This window comes from Cryptotermes secundus, unplaced genomic scaffold, assembly GCF_002891405.2.
Source record: "Cryptotermes secundus unplaced genomic scaffold, Csec_1.0 scaffold565, whole genome shotgun sequence".
NCBI lineage: Eukaryota > Metazoa > Arthropoda > Insecta > Blattodea > Kalotermitidae > Cryptotermes > Cryptotermes secundus.
Window position 1 is genome coordinate 1,348,353 of NW_019731581.1, and position 11,884 is coordinate 1,360,236.

General features: G+C 38.6%; 1 protein-coding gene across 1 annotated transcript; it reads left to right on the plus strand.

The window, feature by feature from the left end:
• Window positions 1-3,955: 3,955 nt before the first annotated feature.
• On the plus strand, window positions 3,956-10,224 carry LOC111867216 (dnaJ homolog subfamily C member 8). Its single transcript, XM_023856852.2, has 6 exons — window positions 3,956-4,288; window positions 4,506-4,664; window positions 5,096-5,162; window positions 5,745-5,839; window positions 7,499-7,738; window positions 9,507-10,224. Exons 1-6 carry the CDS (start codon window positions 4,199-4,201, stop codon window positions 9,633-9,635), a joined length of 780 nt encoding a protein of 259 aa, XP_023712620.1. The 5' UTR covers window positions 3,956-4,198; the 3' UTR covers window positions 9,636-10,224.
• Window positions 10,225-11,884: the final 1,660 nt, after the last annotated feature.

Consider the following 11,884-nt stretch of genomic DNA (forward strand, 5'->3'; position numbering starts at 1 on the left):
CAGTGCTTAATTAGTTATGCACAGGAACAAGTTTACTTTTTCATGCCTAGTAGGTAACACTGCCGGTCACGGTAGCCGAGCGGTCTAAGGCATGTACAGTCTTCGCTCGCTTGGAAACCGGGATCGTGGGTTCGGATCTGTTTCCTGTGAGGTATGAACTGAATTCTTATATATTATTCTTATACACTGCCGGTCACAGTAGTTGAGCGGTCTAAGGCACGCACTGTCTTCGCTCGCTTGGAAGCCGGGATCGTGGGTTCGGATCTGTTTCCTGTGAGGTACGAACCGAATTCTTATATATTATTCTTATACACTGCCGGTCACGGTAGCCGAGCGGTCTAAGGCATGAACTGTCTTCGCTCGCTTGGAAACCGGGACCGTGGGTCCGAATCCCATCCAGCGCATGGATGTTTAGTTTGTGTGTGTGCGTTTTTCTGTGTTTGTGTATAGGTAGAGGCCTTGCGAGGAGCTGATCACCCCCCCCAAGGAGTCCTACTGAAGGTGTAAGATCTAGAAAAACCGAAGTGAACGGAGAAGTTCATGGAGGTAGGCCTAGGTCCACTGGGGCTGTAGTGCCAAGGGGGAAAAAAAGTAGGTAACATGACGTAGGCACGAACCATATTAGCGCCATTTCACTGGGAACAGGAACATCAGAAGAGTGAGATATGGCAAGAAATCTACGGAAACGTGGAGAGGGTGTGGAAGGAAACGGTCATAGTTCTGCCCCGGAATTTCCTCGGAGGAACAGAGAAAATCACGATAATGGTCAGCCAGGATAGCTGGTGTTTCCTCCGAGATTTGAACCAATCACCTCTCGAATACAAGTTTAGAGCGTTATTGCCATGTAACCTGTTGTGTTGTCCGAAAAATGTTTAAGGAGCACTGACATAAGTCAAAATAAGCACGACAGGAGGAAACTGACATACGCTACTGCACAGGGCGCGCGCACACACACTCACATAAAAAAATATTTAGGTACTGACCAACTGCATTCGTCGGAATATCTCAGAAGAAATGCCAGCTGCATTCCCTCAGTATTTTCTATACCACTGTCACCCATTGGTTCTGTAAGTGGAAAAAGAAATCATAGAATTTTCGTGTTTTTTGAAGAAGAAAAAACATTTTATATGACATCAGTACTGATTCAGTCAAACAGAAACAAGATTGAAAAGGCGTAACCTATACCGAAATACATGGCAGTTTCCACATGCTTTCTCAGATGTTTGCATTCTGAATGCTTCTAATTGTTACAAATATAACAATATTTTCAATTGTTAAATGCGCAACAGTATTTAATGCACAATTTGGGCGAGCTGTATTAAATTTCATATGTCTGACTCTCAAAATTAATTAGGTATCCCTATCAAATGGAATAGTAAATGCAGATTTCGAGAGGGCCAATTGTACTCTCTTTTCAATTTCGGGACCCTGTATTAAGTGGCACTAATGTTACTACCACCTCAGAAGTTTATGCTTCTGTCATATTGGTTAATACCTTGGGTCCTGAGCCATGTGTTAGTTGTGAGATGGTAGCCAGACGGCAAGGATGTGAGTACGGAAGCTGAAGAATCTCGATTGTTAGACGCCGCTACTAAACAACGACTAGTGAAACAGAAGAATAAGTGGTTGCAATAGTGATTTGTAGAGTGTGTAGATTAGTGAAAGCTACGAGTTAAAAGCCTTAAGCCATCCAATTTTTAAACCAAACCCCATGCCTAGTCTAACACGTAACAACTGGTAAATCCTTTGATGGTACATTTTTCATATAGATAACAAGGTGAACGATGGTGCCGCACATATAGATTTTAAATATTAGTAGTCATAAACAAAAAAAAACTTTCGTATGTACCGAAAAGCAAGAATGAAACCAGATTCATTACGACTAATAACGACAATTGGGTACCTGTGTTAGTATTTATGACAGTGGCTTTTAATTGTCTCGAATGTGTCAAATTTAACTGCATGTATCTTCTAGTTTAACCTCAGAAATCTATGTGCGCAGTCTGTTGTACGTCTTCGTTGGCCATTGCTAGGACAACTGTATATGCTACCCACACACCTTTCTTTTATATTACTGGTCTGTTCTGCTGATAGTGCAAGGCGAACACGACTGTGGAAAGAGAAGAAGAAAAAAGTTTCCACCATCACATAAAACCATCCAAAAAGTATACTGGATAAAGTTAAGTTCTACAAGGAAGTAAAATAGGCCTCCCCTTACCCCGCAAAGTTTTTCTCCAAACTTGGTGGGCGGCGACGTCATATAACCAACTGATTTTGATTCACCCGTCTATTGATAACTATCGATACTGGGCAGTCGGGCGCCAACATTTGTCCTTCCTCCCATTAGAGATAAAAACCCCCCCGCCACTCACAAAAATGTGATCGCAGTCTCTCAAACGCTTAAAGGAGGAGGCGGGGGGCTGAGTGGAATAACGGGCACGTGCCCCTGTACCTATTGCATTTGTGACCAACCTGGAGTTCGCGAGCCTTATAAGGCCACATTACTCTTCCGCCTTTTCTGACAGAGCCAATTATGCCTTTTCCTACGGTAAGACAGAGTTCTGAAACTTTCCCAATATACAAATACATAGACTTTATCTTGTTCTAACTAGACTGAAACCGAATGGGCGAGGGGGGGGGGGCTCTTTCCACAATGTAGCTCGGCCGGAGACTAAATCTGACCACTCGCGAAGTAAGTAACTTAAGAGTGGTGTTAGTGCATTTTTACGACAACAATAAATCGTAATCTAAAAACGATGTTACACATTTTTAGTATAAATTAAGGAGCAGATGACTGCAAACAAAATTTTAGATTTTGTAGAATGGACTGAATTTCTGAACACATAGTTCTTAGCGTTAGAAGTACAAAACGACTCAGGAAAAAGAGAACTTAAAATAAATACCTAAACTGTTATTATTATTCCTGTTTAGACAGATCATCATCAGAACGAATATTAGTAATTCAGTTCATTTACTACAGGAAATGCCAAGAGAAGTGTTCTATACAAACATTAGAAAGTATGATAATGACAGCCTCCGGTAGATGGGGGAAGTATCGGGTACCACTGCCAGTAGAGGGGCCGAACTCGCTGGCTGAACGGGGCTGATAGCAAGCACCAGTATCGGAAGGGTATGGCGACTGGTAGAATATCAAAGGGGGACGTACAATAGATCAACAACTTGTCGCGGTACATGGGGAAACCCACCCCTCAAATAAATGAATGAATGAATGAATGATAATGACAGGAATAACCAAACACGACGACGACGACGCAAACTGTTAATCTACTGATTTTCCTTTTCCGTATTTTTAATAGGTGGAGTTACCCACGTCAGTAGGGTCGGAAATGCTGCTTTCTATACAAGATTGATAAGAAAGACTCACACAACAATATCATGGTTTGTTGCAGCGTGAAAATTATTTTTATACAAAAGAAAACCTAACAGCAATATCGAAACTTAAAGTAAACAAACGATTAAAAGTAATGTAATTAGAATGGATAATCGTTTTATTGAAGTATATATGTGTAAACGTGTGGCCTCGGCTTTCAGGACTAGGCTGAGTCGAATTTTGAGGGTTTTCCAACGATTCGGCAAACCAGTTTCCATCTTCAGTGTTAATGATTTTATGAAACGAAACTACGGCTACGAAAACTAATGCATAAAGCTCCTTAATATGAACATTTCTCTAAACCTATATTCTAGGTTTGGCTAGAGTGGAGATGACATTCATAGCGGAAATTTTGTCGGAAGTGAATATAACCGGATTTTGTGGCTTTTTCTTGGCCCCCTTCACTGAATATCCCCTTCCGCCTCGCCATTTGTAATGTTAGCGAAGCAGACATTTCACACACTCACACATACGCCATCTGTTGGACGTTTTAAAATTCACATGAACAGTTACGAGAAGGAACGCTAGGGGCTTATCTATGGATTTGCATATTGTTACAGAGTCATTGATATTATTTCACTTGCCGCATTCACAACGGGTGCGTGTGGTGATGTAGTTCTGTAGCATTTCAAATTATTCTCATTGTCTAATTTGGTATACGCATGTTTCTCGCTTTCTACAAGGTTATACTAATGGAACGAAACTGGCATATCCAGAGATCACAACACGATGCGGCGGAACTTCGTCAATCGTTGCCAACTTCTGACGCGGATTCATTTTTAGAGCTAACTCAGCGGTAAAGGTAGGATGGCAAATTGTAATGTAAATCTTACAATGAATCCAGAAGTCCTTCCATCAACCAGAAAAGAAGAGGCATTCAACGAATTTTATACCGAAGTAAGACCCAAATTGAAATTATCTGATTACAGAATTGGCTTCTTAGCCAATTTACGCCAACGTTCCAATGCTGTGAACTTCAAATTGTTAGGTTATGACAAATCTGGCTACCACCAAAAGTAATGCACAGATTCTATTATATACGTTTCAGACTAATTGAAGCTTATAGAAGTTAGGAGAAAAGCAATTTAGTGTACATTTTTCATTCATCTTTTAGGTCAAGGAGATAGAAAAACGTGATTCAGTTTTGACACCTAAACAGCAAATTGACAGGTTGCTTCGCCCAGGATCAACATATTTCAACCTGAATCCATATGAAGTTTTGCAGGTTGACCCTGACGTCCCTCTAGATGAAGTTAAAAAGAAGTACAAACGGGTAAAAGTGTAACATAATTCAAATATAAGATAATGCATGTAACAGGTACCTTTCACATATCACCCAATATATCTGTACTGTTTACTATCACTGTGCTTTTCCAGTAGTATACTTTTCATATTATTGTCAGAAATAGTTTCATGGTTCCTAACAGGGAGTTCATCCCTGCAGAAGAAATTGCTAGGTTAGGGTTCAAATTAACCAATTTCACAACTTTGCTAGATTTTTTCAGTAATTCCTTATTTATTTTTGGTCTGACAATAACTCCAAATAATGTCATTTAAAACTTTAAGGTGAATTTTAGCTTTAAATCACTTATTTATGTTGAAAGTTGGAAAATGGCTATTCTTTTTATGCTTCAGGCCAATACAGTTTAGTGGTATATTTACATACTGCACATAAGTAAGATTCTTTTTGTTCTTTTTTGCCAGCTTTCCATTTTGGTACATCCCGATAAGAATCAAGATGACCCTGACCGAGCACAGCAAGCATTTGAAAGTTAGTAAAAGAATTTAATATTACTTATAAAGTATAATAATCTATAGTAGAGTGAATTTACCGACTACACAACATTTTTATTATCACATTATCACTACATGTTTCGACCTTAAGAGGTCATCTTCAGGTGTATGAACACGGCTGTATAATTACAAGCGGTCACATTCACTTTTTACTCATTCGACCTTGTATCTTTTCCAGACTTACGCCCGCTAATATATCGAGTTCTTTTATAAAACAGGTTAAAATTATTATTATTATTTATAAAAGAACTGGATATATTAGTGAGCGTAAGTATGGAAAAGATACAAAGTCGAATGAGTGAAAAGTGAAAGTGACCGTTTGTAATAATACAGCCGTGTTCATACACCTGAAGATGACCTCTTAAGGTCGAAACATGTAGTGATAATGTGATAATAAAAAACGTTTTGTGTAGTCGGTAAATTCACTCTACTGTTGATTAAAACACACAACAGGATGCAAGAAACGATTAAAAGTATAATAATCTGTCTGGCAAGAATTATTATTAAATCTGTAAAGGAAATGCACAATGTTTAAGAAAAATATTCCGAACCATTTCAGTTATCAACAAAGCTTGGAAGACCCTTGAAAACGAAGAAACAAGAACGAAGTGTTTGGATGTGATAGAGGAAGCAAAAGCTCGGACTGATCACATGGTGAGATGGATGCAGTGATGATGACATTTTAAATAATTTACATTTACATTTATTTTCACTTAATGGATCCCATCATATATATTATTATTAGAGGGGGTGGATTTCCCCATGCACTTAGACCAGTTATTGGTCCATTGTGCGTCCCCCTTTAATTTCTACTGTCGCCATACCCTACTGGTACTGGTGAATGCTATCAGCCCGGTTCAGCCAACAAGGACGGCCCTCGGTACCTGATATTTCCCCCCATCTACCAGAGGCATTGGAAACTACTTGGGCGGGAAATGTGTTACCTAATTTTGCTCAGAGGTCTCCTAGAGACATGAGGATCTTTTACATGCTGTAAATCTACGACATGGGACCCACTGCTTAAAGTACCTCCTGGAGGACTTGTTCCCTGAATTTTTCCGCCCTTAAAAATTCCACGACCTCCGCCGGGTTTGAACCCGCATAGCTTGAGTCATGAGGTGGGAACATTACCCCTAGACTACGGAGGCCGCTATCCCATCATATATATATATATAATCTTAACTTCTGGGTGGAATGTAATGTTGCACATGCATTAAGAATGTTATCACAGCATAATAATAGTACACACACAATTAAAAAGAAGGAAACTGGTTAAAAATATTGAAATACTGTAACAATAAAGTATAATTAGTGTACACAGCATTTCCCAGGTAAGTTTTTCAGGGGACCAGCAATGAAATAACTTTTTATAAGGGAAGTGTAAAAATTAGGTTGATTTTTGGGATAAAATTTTGTATTTTTGATCCAAAGCAATTGTTGTTTCATAATATGTCAGCCCCGCCACCCCTCAAAGTATATTATAATGTTAAATGATTATCATTCACCGATAAAATACGAATAACAAAAACCATGAAACTGGAAATGAACAAAACAGTCAATAGGACAAAGTTACAAGTTATTAAGCAGTCCGCAATAGGTGTAAAATCTTTTAAACATGTAATCATACTTGCATATTAATTTATCAGTATTATTTTAAATGTATTAAATAAGAAGTGTTTATATGAAAATTAGAAGATCAACTTCTAAATTGGGAAAGTTTAATATTATTCTTACGGGGGAAGTTCTGGTGGGACTTCATACTTACAGAGGCGATCTTTGTATCTGAGAAACGCTGTATAACATGCATCATAAAGCAGTGCATATAAAATTAGTATTCATATAGAATTACTCTGTGAATAGCAGCCGCCAGCCTCTTACGAGAAAGTTCTTTCAGTTTTCTTTTGAAGAGGCAGTGCCTAGTTTTTATTTTTTGTATACAAATTGGCATCTTAAAAACTGAACCTAACAACTGTGCTTTTTTTATTGTCTTATTGTGACCCAGACTCTAATTATGGTTTGGAGCTGATGTTAAGCTGTGGGTCCCGTTTGCAAGCCATCATTTTTATTGTAAGATTTGAGGTTTTCATGACGCTGACTATGAAGAAAGCAGTCTTCTGGGATTTGGAGGCGATACGTTCCACCGAAACGTTGGTTAACACCACATATACACGGTGCCAAATCCCAGAAGACTGCTTTCTTCATCATTTTTATTACCCCTTTGTCTATCTGTTTAGGTTTTGTGTGTGTTGTACTGCACGTGTGATCGTTCTTTCTAGTAGTAAGTTCTTAGCCTTATGGATTATTATTTCCTAGATAAGTGAAAAGCGGAAGAAGTTGAAGCGTGAGGGTAAGGAGCAGCGAGTGGATGAAGATGACCCTGGAAACTATAAACACGCTGTGTACGTGATGACAATGAAATTGTTTGCTGACATGGAGCGGAAGAGAAGAGACCTTGAGCAGAGAGATATGGAGGAAAGAAAACGCAAAAGAGAACAGGAAATAGAAGAAGAGGAAAAGGCTACAATAGAAAAAGAATGGCAGAAAAATTTTGAGGTAAAATATGTAAATTGTCCCGGCAACTGTGTACAGAAGGAAGGGCCTGTGTTTTTAACAAGGCGTTGTCTTCTGCTAAACCATACCAATGATTTAGACAGAATGTAAGGTGTATAATATTTTACCATATGTACATTGCTCAGGAACTAAAAGGCACACGAATGAAAACTATTTGAATAGGTTATGTAAATTTATAATGTGTGTCACTTGAGATTCCTATACCTTCCCACCTGAACTGCTATGCCCACAGTCGTTGAAATGGCATCTCAGATAGAAAAAGCCAGATAAATGCATGCTGTGGTTTCATGAGTTTATGCTTACACAGGTAAATTATTAATTGTAGACACCGAGCTTACTGGTCACATATAGAACATTATAGTGTGCCTCTAGCAATGATTATGTTACTATAGTCAATTCGCGGAGATGAGAGAGTCCTCGTAAACAAATGCACGCGGTATCTCCTTCGCTCTTTGAATGAAATCATGCAGCGATCACGTGATGCGTGTACCGTTGCAGGAGCGTCCAAAGTTCACTCTTCAAGCTGAATGCAGGTTAACGTGCGTTTGAATGCAGTGAGTACACTGAAGTAACTGCGCGCTTTGTCCACTCCTTGCTGTCAGCTGTGGCGACGCGGGGCTTGCTAAGTTTACGCTAACTGTCTGGTCTCCGTGAATGGACTATAGTTTGTTTACCCATCATTCAGAGCATTCATTATACTTTTTCAAATTTTTTTCAAACTCAGTTGTTTGACATATAATCTAGCACTAAAATTGAAAGTTATCCTTCCTTACATGCACAGATTTATTCATATCAGGAACCACATTAAATATGAATAAGGACTAAATATGCAGGAAAATTGTTGTCTTAGGGTGGGAATCAATTAAATATTCAAGGGACTATATTTTGATCCCTCAGAGATTGGAAATTGTATATATGCCAGATATATTTTGTATAGAATCTGGTATGGACAATTTCATCTTTTTAGCTGATAATTTCATGGGATATAAATTTTGAATTCTGTGGTTTCAGTCTGCAAGTGAACTATAACGACTGAGTGACCGCTGTTTATCGATGAAGATAGTGCCAACATAAAATTACAAAATTCTATGGAAGAACAACTTCACATAATTTGAAGTGCCTGAAGCTAAACTCTCACAACACAGGGCAATATTTAGTTTTGACTGTCTACTGTTTGACTGATCACACTAACACTAATCAAACAGGTCGCATAAAATGGTTCAATCAGTTGAAAGGAGGCTACATCACATGTAATTTTTTTATTGCTAGTGGGGTGGGACTAAGTCTCTTGTACTGCGGCCACTTGTGGCCTATTGTACCAACCCCAGATGATAGGTGAGGGTGATTGTGGAGCAATTGGTGGAACGAAGATTGGCAGGGGAAACCGAAGTACTCGGAGAAAACCTGTCCCAGCGCCACTTTGTGCACCACATATCCCACTTGACAAGACCCGGGATCGAACTCAGGCCACCGCAGTGGGAAGCCAGCGACTAACCGCTTGAGCTATGGCGCGGCCATGCATCACATACAAGTATTTTAATATTTATGTATCATAGCCTGCTCTCAACTGTCTGATGAACCTCACATTTGTCTGCATTATAAGATATGTGCGTGATGAGTCAGGTAGTATTTGAGTAAAATATTATATTAATAAATAAACAATATCCAGCAAAATTTCAGTTCAAATCTTGAAGAAACTGGAATATCGTAGGCGTTTTGATACACCTATATGTAAGTTGTTTATTTTCAGGAATCCAGACAAAATAGAGTAAACAGCTGGAAGGCTTTTCAAGCTGGAAGTTCCGGAACTACAAAAAATAAGAACAAGAAGATTCGTGGGAGCTTCAAGCCACCAAAACATAAGGCAGAGTCAAGGTAACTGCCAAGCGTTCTTGCCGATAGGTAAACGGTGTGCACATCGTGGTTTTGTCCCATTTGATTCTGCAGACTACCAGTATGGTTATGCACTTCTGCATGGTGGTCATATATTTTGGAAAATTGAACATAATTCAGACTCAAATTGTGGACATATTTTCACTTCAATGCTGGTGGTTACAAAGTTGTGATGTTTGACTCTGTTGAAAAGATAACTGTAGAAAACAAGAAAGAAATTGTTGTGAAGGAAGTGTTTTGATATTTTTCTGTAGTTAAATGGACATTAATTAGGTGCACAGATCTGCAGTCTCACTAATAGCACTGTCAGGTATGAGTGAATTTGAGCCACAGGATGTTTCATGTGTTAACTGAAGAACAAAAAGAAAAGGTTGCATTGTGTTGTATATAGTTGCAGTGACTATAACAAAACTGAAAAAGTGATTTAAAATTAATGTGTGTCAAGGTCTAACTTAAAACCTCGTTCTTTTCTCTGAAACTGAAGAAAAATAAACTAATTTTATAAATAAGTGCGTTATACACCTTCCATGACTCCTATGAAGTATTTCATGCTGTGAACATCTGTTGTTTTCCGCTAGAAGGGCACAGTCTGAGGGATTCAAGTAGTTCTCATTGGTGGCTAGGTTAGTATCTGCCCACATATATGGAAGGACATGGCAACTTATATAGTACAAAGGGGACAGATTGTTGACAACTACGGATCTCAGAGAGAAACAAAAAATGTAACTAAAGCATCAAAAATATGTTCAAGATTTTCTTTTACATGGGAAGATGTACAAATAATTGTACATGAAATAAATCTATATGCAGAACAACACACACAATCCAGGGACCTTGAGTTTCCATTAAGTCCAAAAACTGACACACAGGTCCTGTTTAGGTAGAAATCCTATGCTAGCTACAGCTGTCTTTCAGTCTGTGATATTAATGGACTGCTTTGAGCCAATTTGCAAATTTATGCATTTCATATGGATAGCAAGGCAACATATCAAAAACCTAAAGCTGTTCAAAATTTTTCATACTATTATTACACCTCAAACAATTCCAGAATTTGTATATACTGGCGTCAAAAGATTGCAATAGATTGAAAGGAGATTATTCAAGTAATATGTGCCTCTGAAATCCTCACAATTTGAGAAGTGCTGTGAACTGTGTGAGCCTAGCTCCGGTTATCTGTGGTGGTTCATTGTTTATAGAGGCAGAGAGAGATACGATGATTTCAGGAGGCAAAACATCAGTCTTTATGTTGTTACTTGTGGAACCATTACTATGTATAGGATTTATATTGTTTATGAGCAACTTCTACAGTGTAGCAACATTGGTTCAAAAACTGAAAACTTACTGTGCTGAAACCCTGTCTAAACGTGAAGGATGCTCCAAAAACCGAAGAAAGGTGAGCTGATAGCCCAACATTCGGGCACAGTATCTGACCTGAAATGTGAAACAAAAGAACATCACCATGATTTTTAACATATCATGGTGTTGAGATATGGAAGATCAGAATGAAACTGGGACAGTCCTTGATTATACTCAAAATAATTGGAGTTTACATCTGTAACTCTAGAAAAGAAGATCATGAAGTGGTACATTAATATGTTGAGGAGATGACCGTCTTCTGGTTATACCACCATGTAGATGTAGTAGAAGGTCATCAAAGTTTTGAAGGACCATACAGCAGCAAGCAAAGCATTTATCTATGCATGCCACCTGCTGCTTCTTTGGTGTCTTGCTTGACTTATGCTTTGACACTAAAAATATATGGAGGTGGTACAGTCCTCTGAAATGGTGGACTTGTACCTGATTAAATGCCTCCACATCTTCATATTCATCACTGTGAGAATCTCAAACCCAATAAAATGTTCAAGAGGTTGATAAATGCTGCAGGCCTAAACTCCATGACTGTCTGCAGAGTGAAGTCACCTCGAACAATGCCCATTTTAAGTTTGGAGTGAATCTATTGATCTGGTACAGGCAATGGGGTGGAAAGAAAAGTGCCAGGAAAATACTGTACAGACAGTGCTTTAGACAATTGAAAGACAGTTTACAGAATGACTTTTGTTGACAAAGAAATCAAGGTCAACAAAGAGGTGTGCGATAAGCAAAACAAGAAGAGGGAGACATGTTTCGGGCCTCCTCATTGTGAGGCTTGTCTCTGTAGAAAAGGATGTTTCAAGAAACACCATACAAGCTTAACTACTGAAGTAAAATCTATTTTATTTCTAGACATACAGTGTA

Coding starts and splice junctions, on each gene's coding strand:
- LOC111867216 (XM_023856852.2), top strand. CDS start 4,199: ATGGCAAATTGTAATGTAAATCTTACAATGAATCCAGAAGTCCTTCCA. Junction 4,665..5,095: donor TTAAAAAGAAGTACAAACGG/GTAAAAGTGTAA, acceptor CTTTTTTGCCAG/CTTTCCATTTTGGTACATCC. Junction 5,163..5,744: donor AGCACAGCAAGCATTTGAAA/GTTAGTAAAAGA, acceptor GAACCATTTCAG/TTATCAACAAAGCTTGGAAG.